The following is a 13033-nucleotide window of genomic DNA, read 5'->3' on the forward strand; positions in this document are numbered from 1 at the left end:
ATGGATTTGTTGACATGGTATTTCCGGTGTTTCGTGCTCACGGTAATGTCTTTCCATGGGGGAAAAAAACATCCAAACTCATAATTCGTGTATAATGTGCACCCCCTTCTACACAGCTGTGTTTTTTCGAAAAAAAGTGCGCACTATACTCAAGAAAATACGATATCAAGTTTATGTAAAGATCTGTATGGTCAGTTGGATTGCAAATGGCATTTGAATGTGAAAACCCTGGAAAACTATCTTACTTTGCCACTTTCAGATTAATCACAAGCTGCCTGAGAAAATCCTCGTGTACCGTGACGGAGTTGGGGATGGACAGCTGAAGGTCGTGTCTGAACATGAAGTCAAGCAGCTGGCCACATGTTTCATGCACTTCCCCAACTATGAGCCCAAACTGTCTGTAGTGGTTGTCCAGAAGAGAATCAACACCAGACTCTTCTACCAAGTATGTTTTTAGATTGATGTATTAATTGATTAACTACTTGTGATTGATTTATATGGAACACAGAATGCTAGTTGAATCTACTTGAGGACATGATTGCACTAGTGCCATTGTTCAGCTTGCTCAGAACCTCTGTTTGGGTGAGAGACTGATCATGTCCAAAAATAATTAATTAATGGAACCTCTCTGTGAATTGATTGTTTCTTGTTCCATCTGTAAGTTTGTATTTTCTTGTAGACTGGAAGTAACAGAGTAGACAACCCACCGCCTGGAAGTGTCATGGACCACACTATCACCCGTAGAGATTGGTATGTGGAAGTTTGTCATTGAGAATGCACTGATTGTATCAAATAAAATTTTCAAATATTTTTAGGCACATTCCTATTGTTTTTGCAATATTTGAAGTCATATTGTAAAGTAATAAGTACTATGACATGAAAATTTTCTATCAAGTTCAGTAACATCTAGTATTTGAGTGAGTATTGTTAGAAAACCATTCACTGTCATTATGACCAACTCAAATACATAAGGTATCTACAGTCTGCAACTTTAGCCATAAATCCGAAGACTGAGCCAAGTAAAATTATGTTTGGTCTAGTAAACTCAGCTAACAATAGTCTACATGATAACAATATGCTCTACTGAAAATGATGCTAAGAGCCAAGTTTGGTTTGTAGTCTGTTTTAGCTATGGTTATAGCACAGACTGTATCCATGGAATGAGTAGAAAGTATTGAAATTCAGAATATTTTCCCACTTACAGCATCACACTGATTAATGACGTAAATGAGTTTTTGCAGTTTACAATGGGGAAGATCTGTTTGATTTTTAGGTATGACTTCTTTCTGGTGTCCCAACATGTGAGGCAGGGAACTGTGTCCCCTACCCATTACATCGTTGTTCATGATGGCAGTGGCATGAAGGCAGACCACATGCAGAGGCTGGCCTACAAGATGACCCACATGTATTACAACTGGCCAGGCACAGTCAGAGTACCAGCACCTTGCCAGGTAAATGGTGTACTTGTCATTCTACCAGGACTTTGGAAATACCTGTATAATTATCTCCTTGAAGACCTGCTATATTGTTGTTACATTGAATCATGAGAAACGTTTGTGCTTGTATTTGAATCTGTAAGTTGGGATTCTGGGGTCAAGTCGGTCCCCAGTACCCAATGATTGTCCAAAGTCATCTAATGAGGATTGGGTTAGAATGTGGACCTCACTAATTGTGTGACGTTGGGTGCCATGGTGTCATTCGTTGACCATGTTATCAATGACTGGTTTGATGGTCCAGATTCAATTTCTTACAGGCTGTAGTTATACATGTAAAATAGTGGAGACTGGAACGTGAAATAAGAGGCATTATTTTACTTGAATATATTGATTGTGTGATTATCCCGCAAGTTAGGTTTCTAATAGTACTTTTACACATACAGTACAGTTATTAATTGTGAATGTGAATATGTATATATCTATCATAATAATTATGACACTTACTTTTTGTTTTCAGTATGCTCACAAACTTGCATATTTGGTTGGCCAGAGTATTCACAAGGAGCCAAGTGAACTGCTGTCCGACAGGTTGTTCTTCCTGTAAGCAAACATCACACTGTTCATTCAGATGAATCTCTCCATTCCAGACAACACTGCCACATCTCAGGGAATGTAAATAGGCTTGTTCTGTTGTGCTTGCATAATCAAAGGACTCAGTGAAGAGCATGTGGTGCTCATATATGTTTACATGAGTTTTAATAACAGTCGGCACTCCTCCAACAGGACTAACAGTGTGATGGTAACGATGTACTTTGTTGTCATGCTCATTCAACTGCCAGGATGAAGATGTCTGAACGTTTGTTTCTGTGATCATTCAGTTTTTAGTTGGACCAATGAGTTCCAGTATGTTTTGTAGGTTGAGCTGTCCCACAATTATTATTTATTTCATATTTTATGTTAATGTCTGTGATTTTAGAAGGATTTTAGAACCAGTTGGATGATGATGTTGATATGATAAGTTAGCAAATGTAGTATTCAGAGTGTTTTGGCAAGAAAATAAACATGCAATCTACATGAGATCTACTTGCAATAATTGAAATATTTCTACATCAATTGTCTTCACTCTTTGATAAAGGAGGTCAATTTCATGTGGAGCCTTTGCATACTAACAGTTTTCAAAAAATGTTTGAGCGTGTGGATATCTAGTCAGCCTGTATGAGTGCATTGTTCTAACGTGTGTGTGTGTTTCATCATCATATTATTGTTTGTTTCTGCTTTATTAGACAGTTAACACTTTCATTCAGAAGTCTGACCCACATGAGACCATCTTTATGCCTCAAGCATATTTGAGCTGACAGGAAAAGTAACCTAGTGTCTCTTAATTGAGTCGAAAATATAAAATATAAAATTGAAGACCAATGCTTGCAGATAAGCTGTCTGAATTATTGCTACCATGTTTATATTTGTGCATAGAAATATGAAGTAATAACTACTGATACCTAGAAATAGAACAATGTTGACGAGTAGAAGGATAAGCGTTGATAACAATTTGACAACCCTAGATAGTTTGTGAAAATCTGTGAAGTATGAAATTATACTTATTTCTAAAAAGATGTTCATGCAAGAATACAACTTTAAAAAATACCAAATTCTTACGACATTATTGGAATAAAAACAACCTAAAATTGGACCTGTGGCATTGTTTAATAAAGTTACAAATTGGATGGGAGACATCTAGGGAAGACTTTCCCAACTTCACCATTTGTGTAAGTAATACAACAATATGTGGAGCATTGCTCACTCAATCAGCATGGCGAGAGGGCTGGTAGCACAGAGAGTTGGTCTAAAATGATTGACAGGGTGCTTGTATGTCGTTTACTGAGACTGGTTTCACCAGCGTCAGCAACTATGGAAGGTTTTGTCAAACATTGATACATGTCAATACTTCTAACATAAGAGCGTTTAGAACACAGGCTTGTAATGTTTCTTTTTTTAAACTTGCATTATAATACATGACATTTAAAGATTAAAACAAAATGCCTGATTTTTCAACAGTTGTCAGAGTCATGTACTTATGCATCTTTATGTAATTGTGATACATATATTATGGCAACCTGTTGAAGGCTATGTTTTGGTACTTATATATCATTAGGAATAACATGTAGTAATCAAGCTGTGTCAGGTGTGTCAGGAAACCAAAAATCTGTTTTACTATACCAGAACTGTTGGCTGTTCTTATGCTGAACTGGAATATTATGATAATCTTTTAGGAACACTTAAAGAGTTGAACATTTGTGTCAAAGAAAGTTTTCTAGTTGGTGTATTTGGAAGCAAGTGTGATGTGTACATGTTGCTTAGACACTGAATTGTTTTATTTTATTCATGATCAATGTGTCTTACATTGAAACCCATTTTAACTTCACATTTGTTCATCTGTGACAAGCATCTGTGTTTTCTGTTAAATTTTATTTGAAAATAAGAACAGCATTATTTTTATATTTGATAACTTGCCAATAAAACAATATTACAATATTGTTTTAGGTCTGCTGGCAATATTAAGTTAGGTATAAAACCATATCATAATTAAGTTGGAAATGTGAACATAATTGTTAGATATTACAATCAAGACAAATTCATATTTAAGCTTTAAGATATGAAATAAATGATTTCTTATTGAGCACAATTGGATATTTAGATAATCAAAATGTATGTATCCAGTGGGTTAAAATTTGTTTCCATTTTCATTAAGGATACTTCTTATTGATGCGTTTTAATACTCAGTAATTACCTGTTTTGACCTCAGAATGTTAATGGCAAGGTACTTCAAACATTTCAAAGATCATTTATTTTCTCATTTATCAAGAATGAAAAGTGATTAGGTCCTGTTGAGGAAACTGCCTCAGATGTTATCTTTTTAATTTGAACATAGTTCAATCAGTAAGTCCATACATTTTATACTCAATTGAATATGTTGTTTCATAATAAAATGTAAAATGTTGCGTGCAATTTATTCTTTGTGTACACACATAAATGACCAGGTGTATGAGAGATTGCAACTAAGTGTCTGTAAAACCGATCTTGATATTGTTGTGTTCACAATCCGAGTTCACTTGAAGGGGTGGATGCGTCTGTTGGATTATCTCGTCTGTCTCAGTCTGTGCAATAAATCTGTTATACTTTATCATTTCTGCTAGCAGTTCATACTGTGCGCGGTTAATACGAGTTAATAATACCTGATGTTGCATCCATCATGTGTCCCACTTCTTTTCAATATCCTGGAAGGTGAACAGTGGTTTCAAGTTCCTTTTGTGGTAGATCACCAGCAGAAATATGAAGAAGAACCAACCTTATTGAATATATATCAGTAGATTATTGCAGGCATATGAAAAAAAATGGATTCATAAAAAACGTAGAAATGGTTTTTGTATGGTGATCATTCTGGCCAAGACACTTATCATTGACGGGGTCGCAACCATCCATCATGGACGTGATTTTTGAATAAAACTAATTCAGTCGTTACAATCAAAAATTCTGTTGCACGTGTACACACACCTGTATTGTTAATATAATGCTCAGCCTATAAAACAAAAGCCGTTCTATGATATATAAATGTAACGTTTACTGTGCTGATGTTATTGATCAATATTGTGTTGATGTAACGTTTACACCATATACCATTTATACCATACAGACTGAGCCGTCCGTTTGACCAGAGACCGCGTCATTTAAAGGATGGACTATTCTTTTCTGTTCGTTGAGGTATGAATAAAGAAAAGCCGATGGGCAGACTATGTATCCGCGGATTCATAGTTTGCATGTCTGTTTTTCGATTCATAACTCGAACCGAAAAATATTTACAGCCAATCCTTAAATGAACTTATAAAGGGCAATGAAAATATGAACCCCCGCATTCATTAAAACTGCTTTCAGTTACCCAGATCTACCTTGATAAGAATGAACTTCAAGACTTAGAGGTACAAGCAAAAACGGTGTGGATACTTGGTTAATCCCCATATATGAAAACAAGTACACATGTTAGCAAATTTGTCCATGTGAAATGGGCTACTAAGTAAACAGGCCTGCCATCATCTAAGTATATGTGACAGTTTACAATATCTAAATGCAAATTATTATAATATAGAAAACCTGTATATTATTGACGGTGACTGGAAACATGCCATATACACACAATCCTTCTAATGACAAATTCTTATCTGCCATTGGAACTTAAGTACAAATGAGTATAAGATGTATTGATGGGCCAATATCCATGATGCTTATGTATGTAGTTGGCAGTAGCTTGCATCATGTTTAGATAGGGTTAGTTGAGGTGAAATGAGATTTAACGTCGCGTTCACGATTGTTGGACTGATATTGCGACGTGAATGAACGCGTGTGTCTGTGTGTCTGCTTGTACTTGTCCTGACTTACGCCGGTTTTATAGTGCTAGCCCACTGAGATACCATGCATTTTAACACGAATCTCCACTCAGACACAGAATACTGACTCCGAGCCGACCAGTCCTTGTTTTAGCCCTAATGCCGAGCGCGAGACAGGGTAACAAGTACCAAGTATGACTCGGCCGGGATCGAATCCCAGACCTTCCGCTCTTCGGGAAGACGCCTTACCACTAGAACACGGATATTGGTATCGATGGAGGAACATCTCACGCCTGTGAACAACATGTAGTTTAAACAAGCGATTTGCGCTATCAAAGAATTCATATTTTATACACATGAGCATTAATTGAGCACCACCCTCTTTCGGATAATAAAAACCCCACAAAAATAAAACCACTGGCACTACCTTCACACAATAACTAAGCTGACACTAGCAACTGGCGTTATGCGAAGAAGTCTAAAATGTTCATTTCAACAAGGGGCGTCGGGATAGCCTAGGGGTTAAAGCGCTCGCTCGTCACGCCATTTAGACCCACATGGGTAAAATGTGTGAAGCCCATTTCTGGTGTCCCCGCCGTGATATTACTGTTATATTGCTAAAAGCGGCGTAACTCGTACCCACTCACTACTTTCAACAACGCTGAAAGGTACCAGCATCCATCCTACACCATAAATCGGTCCTACACATAAGATGGACTCTATTAGCAAAACATGTTTATTGAGGATGATCCAGAACATGCTTCTAAAACAAACGTAACCTTTTTCCCATATTTTCTTTTTAAGAATCTAGCGTCTTTACATGAGAATTCCACGTTTTTACAACCGTGTACAGAACCACGTGGACAGGCGTATCGTGGATAGTAGTTTTCATGTTATAAGTAAATAGAATGATACTATTTATCTATTGACGCCAAGAACAGTTTTTAGTTTGGAAGCAGTGGGTGACTTGACTTACTTCAGTAATTTGTAACGTAATGATAACTATTTTCGGGAGACAGTAAAATGACCGTCATTTCCAGTTAACTTACACCAGTTAATTTACATGAGTACATACTAAATTAAGCTGGCAACAAATAATTCATATCTTCAGAAAATCATCGTATCTTCACCGACACCATACTAAACAATATTCCTGTAATTATCTTGTCTGGTACAGACTTGATTATTTACCGACCACCGTCATATATCAGGAATACTGGTATTGCTGAGTGAGGCGTTAAATAAGAAACCGACAAATTCCTGTAATTATATGTTTTGTCATGGATATGAACTCTGGACAACCTGAAGATATCCAACCAAAAGGGCAAACAGTTTGGCAATAAAATAGATAATGTCTTATGGTATCTACACTTCTACAAAATTCAAACACATTACTATCCTTTACATGTATCTTGTTAAGGCATACATTACACGGGATATTTGAACTCGGTATCTTAAATCGGAGTTGTTCGTATTTTCCAGTGGTATTCGTCCGAGTATTGTCCTGTTTACTGATCTTCACAATGTATTGGATCTACAACATGTATAAGATCATACCAATGGTTCGATGTGGCAGTAGTATTTATGTTTCGTCTTTTAACTTCAAGAAGTAAATTAACATTTTTAGGTGGAACCATGTCCTTAAAATAAACAGCTTTCCTCACTGCATTCACACGAACACACACTCTCTATTTACTAGTTGTTATATTTACACCATATATCTTCTAGCTATAGTGGGGCGGTCGGGTAGCCTAGTGGTTAAAGCGTTCGCTCGTCACGCAGAAGACCCGGGTTCGATTCTCGATATGGGAACAATGTGTGAAGCCCAGTTCTGGTGTCCCCCGCCGTGATATTGCTGGAATATTGTTAAAAGCGGCGTAAAACCATACTCACTCACTCACTCACTCACGCTATAGTTTCATGTTCGTAAAACTGCCCCCTCTTTTTTTAAAGAGCAGCAGCGTTGAAGCCTCGAATCGCCAGTCTTCTTCATGTGATGAATTAGCTATTGTAAGTCGCTAGTGATGTGGAACTGCGGAAACAGAGGTTCTGGCTCTGAAGATATCCACCAGTGCTTTAGTCAGAACAATTGTTGGCTTGCATTAAAACAGATAAATATATGATTGAAACACATAAACAGGCAATCTAACTACTTATACAGATTATTGAACCATTTAAGAAAAACACTGTAATTTGTTAGGCAGGCATATTTTTTTTTCAACGATATGAAGCATCATTTTTTTTCAAGGATTTCGGGGAAAATGTCTTTTTTTCTATAAAATTCCAATTAAATATGAATTCACTATGACGGTGTCAACATATGTCCTCTGTAAACGTCATCTCAGACTGAAAGTGGCGTGGAGTCGATTGTCATTATCGGGTATGACCACCATTCGCAGTGACACAAGTTTGACAACGGTGCCTCATTAAATTTCGGACAGGTATTTCGTTTGATCAGGGTTGCAACATTCAAGAACTTAGTAGAGATTTCAAAAGTTGTTATGAAGACATGTTGGTGACATTTCCAAATTTGACGATTCAGTGAACAACATGATGTCCGATGTAATTCCCTATTTTGACTTGTCCCACGTGCTCCCTTGTTTTTTTAAGGTGAACAGTGGACTTGCCTTTGCCACCGACGGGGCAGGATACGTTCACCTTTCCAATAACACCTGGTATCGTCACTAATTGATGGTGATTCATATACACACATCTCATGCTATAGTCGGAATGGTACAGTGGACCCTGCCTTTACCAGAGATTTCTTATGATTATTGAAAGGGTTTTATCGCTTTTATGTCCATGCTTCTTGTGGTAATACCAACAACAGCTTGATCGGTGTAATGCTGTATACTACAGTATGGTTTAAGCCGCCTTTAGCAATGCTCCAGCAATATCAGGGCCGGACATTAGAAATAGGTTCACACATTCTACTCATGTGGGGAATCGAACCCGGGCCATGGGCGTAACGTGCGAACGCCACCAGACTACCCTTCCGTCCTCTGTCTACAACACATCTACTAGACGGCAGATAGTAGATGACCTGAACTTGAAGTAACTGTGCTTCAATCAAGTTGATGTGCTTCACTTGTCTTCAAATGTCTTTCATGTCTTGGTATAGAGGTGGTTGTATATTCTCAATTTTTTATTCTCGAAAGCCAATGTTTTATGTTTTATATATTTTCTTTCCGATATTAGTCTATTAAACCTAATTAGAGAATTTAATCAATAAATATATACTGAAATCATATATCAATTTTTCATTGTTTATTTATCTTGATTTACAAAATATATATGATGATGTCAGGCATGAAGTTGAGCAAAGGATGATTAACAATTAACAAACCACAAACTACACACTTAAAATATAAACAATATAATTATCACAGTTTCTTTGAGGAGTTCTCTGTATAAATCACAAAAAATGCATATGTTAACACAAAGAACACAATAAAATCACACTGTTACAATAACACCATCTTACAGCTGGAGAATTATTAAAAATATAGGTAGGACGTTGGGCAAACGGTAACATCAAACACATTTAAAATACGTTTCTGGGATTATTATCATGTATCAAACACTGAATAGCACTGACGTTTGCATATCTAAATTGATGGGCAAAAGAAAATATAAATCCATGTTCGATGGAGCTTAAATGTGAAACAAACAAGAAATGGTTATTGGACGGTGGTGTATTTGATACGAGTATTATAGTTGTGTTTTGGACCTTAAGTCTGCGACTGTTTTCGACCTTGTAACGTTTTGATAACGTTTGTAATTGTGTGGACAAACTCAATTTTCAAGTATATACATTCTTTTGCGCTGATAGTTTGGCGTATCAATGTATTTGGCGAGAGGGGTCGTGGATATAGATTCAACACCCCTAAGTTAAAGGGGGACTATGTTCCACGATCTGTTTCCCATTTCAGCCCAGGCCACATCATTGTAATTAGTGCCTTGTGTGAGACTGAGACATTGCCTCTGTATATTCAGGTAGGTGTCTTAACTGTGTGACTAGTATACATCACAAACTGTGAGTAAGTGAATTATGTCTAACGCCGCTTTGAACAGTCTTCCAGCTACATCGAGGGGTTGTTGTCAGCTTAATGTGAAAGAAAGCCCTTAGTAATGCAGGTCTCAGGCGTTTACCACTTTTGTGAAACCCACAAGAACACGTATGGTGCTGTGAAACCTAGAAAAATAATCAGGACGAATGTCGATTCGAATCCACAATCATAGGTTTCTGGCTTGCCCAAAGGACGAAAAGTCTGCACAGCGAATTGCGGCGCATAAACTGTGACTGAGCGGAAAGGCAAAGAAGTGTTTCAAAGACTTGAATCAAGTTTGCTAAGACTGCCGGTCTCTCCGAGCCACTTTAAAAGAACACTTGACACGACATTTTGCTAAATGACTCTTTTTTCTTTTCCTTGCAAAACCAGACACACTAAATACAAAACAAATATAAAGAATACAATAGGGACAAATCATAATTGAACGATATATTCTATTTGAAATCATGAAATCAAAGTATTTTACAATATAATGATCTACCTTTGAAATATGATTGTAACCGTCCCGTTGACACACGATTAGTAATAATGAAGCTCTGTACAAAACAACATGTATGATAGCCAATACTGATGAGATGTCGACAGCAATCCAATAGTAGTATTAATACTGATCAATACTTCCACATGTGTTATATACACTCAGTGTCACTTGGATGCCTTTCCTGTTTAACTTTGAGATGGTCGTCTTGCACTTCGTCGTGTTTCAGGCCTAAATGTTTCATCAATGAATTTGTCGTAGGATATTTTGCCTGTCATGTCTCTATCAAACTGTGTCATCACGTGGTAAACCTCGTCTTCGTCAAGAAGCACATTCGCCAATTTGAGAACCGAACGGAACTCTGGGACAGATAAATATCCGTTTCCGGTCACGTCTAACTTCCGGAATGCGCGGCGTAGATTCTTCCAGTCACCCGCCAGCTGCGAAGAGAAATAGTTCAATACGTCACAACGTGGGAAGGAATGTTTTGAGCCGCAGTCAGCAATAATCCAGCTAATCGTTCTGTGAGCAATGATTCACCCTGTCGGGGTTCGATGGCATGCAATCACCCTGGTTACAATCACCAGATCCTTACAGGACATGTCCAGACTGCTAGGGACTTATTCGGGCCCTTTTCTCTTTATTCAAGCACATATATTCCAGTGTTTTGAAAAGAAGTTGTGGTCCATTGTAATGACCTTATGGACATAATCATGATAATACTCAGATATATTTTACTCACATTATCTGACGTGACACCAGTGAAGAATGCACATACGCTGATAGTGAAAAACTTGGAACTGAACTTTAACTGATCACCGAAATGGTAGAACAACCTTTCTTTTAGGATGTCTCAAGGTTCTGTACTAATGAACCATGCATATGTGACATGAGCTTGTGCCCAGACTTTTGTTTGAGGGGAAGGGTCCTGCGCATCTTCATATATTGTGAGTTATTTACAGAAAACTACGCAAGATAGTAAGAAGAATATATAGCTGTACATGTCTACGCCTTTAACCATTTCTTTGGTCCCCGGCTGAAATCAGGAAAGAGTAAAAGGCCTACCTTCTGTCGGAGTTTGGCGGTGATACCGTGTAGACCCTGTTGAGGGGGTTCCACAACATCGGCGATCGGGAGCTCCGGCTGGGGGTGCTGCAGTAGTGACAACATGTTGTTTCCATGACGCCAGACCTGCTTTCTCAGGGCAAATGGCTTCAAGAACTCAACGTAAGACACCCTGCAAGACATAGGGAGACATTGGTAGCCACAGGGAGACAGGGTGTATAGGGAGTAGAGCATTTATTATTCTAAAGTGGCCTTAATTGAAAGGGGGAGGGGTAGCCTCGTGGTTAAAGCGATCGCTCGTGAAGATCCGGGTTCGATTTTGATTCCCCACATGGGTACACTGTGTGCCCCCATTCCTAGTGTCCCCCGTCATGGTATTGCTGGAATATAGCTAAAAGCATATACAACCACACTCACCTGCTCACTGGATTGAAGGCGGTAGCATACAACACATTGTGAGAGCTGCATACAACACATTGCAAGAGCCGCATACAACACATTGTGAGAGCTGCATACAACACATTGCGTGAGCTGCATACAACACATTGTGAGAGCTGCATACAACACTTTGTGAGAGCTGCATACAACACATTGCAAGAGCCGCATACAACACATTGTGAGAGCTGCATACAACACATTGCGAGAGCTGTATACAACACATTGCGAGAGCTGCATACAACACATTGTGAGAGCTGCATACAACACATTGTGAGAGCTGCATACAACACATTGTGAGAGCTGCATACAACACATTGTGAGAGCTGCATACACCACATTGCGAGAGCTGCATACAACACATTGTGAGAGTTGCATACAACACATAGCCAGAGTTGCATACAACACATAGCGAGAGCTGTAGCATACAGTATACAGTGAAGGCGGTAGCATGCTACACAATGTTCGAGGTGTGGCACACTTCACATGGGTGTCAGTAACTGACCTGCCGTCCTGTCTGATGTCGAACCTCTCACTGAGCTGGTCCAGCTCCATCATGCTCAGATGCACACACAGCTCCGTCAGAACATCCCTAAACTCCTCCCGGGTCACAAAGCCAGTGCTGTATGGGTCCATGTTCACGAACTCTCGTCGTAGGTCCTCCCACATGTAGTCAACCTAATGGCAGGGGTGAAAACAGATATGGAAATGATTACACCATTTTAATTGCTTTGATAGGTTACCAGATTAACATGGTCTGGGGGGTTCGCTACCGGATTAACAGTATTAGTCATAAGATAATCATGATGAATTGGTCTACAGATTCAACCGTTACATATAAACAATCGACGCCAGAGAATAAACAGTCTCGATTATCTGCCGAAACATATTCCACTGGGCGTAGAGGACAAAAGAGTGATGAAAATTATATGAATGGATCACTCACTGAAAATCACTGATAACACCAGGTGTTCGCGAGGGTAAGCATGTCCTAAGGGTTTGTGACACAAAAATTGAAAAAATTGAGGTAAAGTGATTCACAATGTATTTTTTCCACCGGGGGCAAACGTTACAAATACATGCAATGGCAAGTCAAACATTCATCTGAACACACGCACAAATTATCAGCAAGATATATATGGTCACCAGTTCTATGACCCGTTAGTG

The 13033-nt window shown here is 38.5% G+C and overlaps 2 protein-coding genes across 6 annotated transcripts in view; one reads left to right on the plus strand and one right to left on the minus strand.

Moving 5' to 3' along the window:
* LOC124152044 (piwi-like protein 1) overlaps positions 1-4435 on the plus strand; it is a 44597-nt gene extending 40162 nt beyond the window's left edge. For all 4 annotated transcript variants that reach the window (XM_046524787.2, XM_046524788.2, XM_048392326.1 and 1 more), the window contains exons 18-21: positions 260-445; positions 680-750; positions 1274-1451; positions 1954-4435. In XM_046524787.2, coding sequence (XP_046380743.1) covers positions 260-445; positions 680-750; positions 1274-1451; positions 1954-2040 — 522 coding nt within the window. In that variant the 3' untranslated portion in view covers positions 2041-4435. The remainder of the gene's footprint in view (positions 1-259; positions 446-679; positions 751-1273; positions 1452-1953) is intronic.
* Positions 4436-9067: 4632 nt separating this feature from the next.
* The window catches only part of LOC124152043 (EF-hand calcium-binding domain-containing protein 6-like), a 39101-nt gene continuing 35135 nt past the window's right edge, over positions 9068-13033 (minus strand). For both annotated transcript variants that reach the window (XM_048392327.1, XM_048392328.1), the window contains exons 13-15: positions 12372-12544; positions 11432-11603; positions 9068-10806 (exon numbers count right to left, since the gene is read on the minus strand). In XM_048392327.1, the coding sequence (XP_048248284.1) occupies positions 10555-10806; positions 11432-11603; positions 12372-12544 (597 nt within the window). In that variant the 3' untranslated portion in view covers positions 9068-10554. The remainder of the gene's footprint in view (positions 10807-11431; positions 11604-12371; positions 12545-13033) is intronic.

Source organism: Haliotis rufescens, unplaced genomic scaffold (assembly GCF_023055435.1).
Source record: "Haliotis rufescens isolate VD_foot unplaced genomic scaffold, xgHalRufe1.0.p SCAF_11, whole genome shotgun sequence".
Lineage (NCBI taxonomy): Eukaryota > Metazoa > Mollusca > Gastropoda > Lepetellida > Haliotidae > Haliotis > Haliotis rufescens.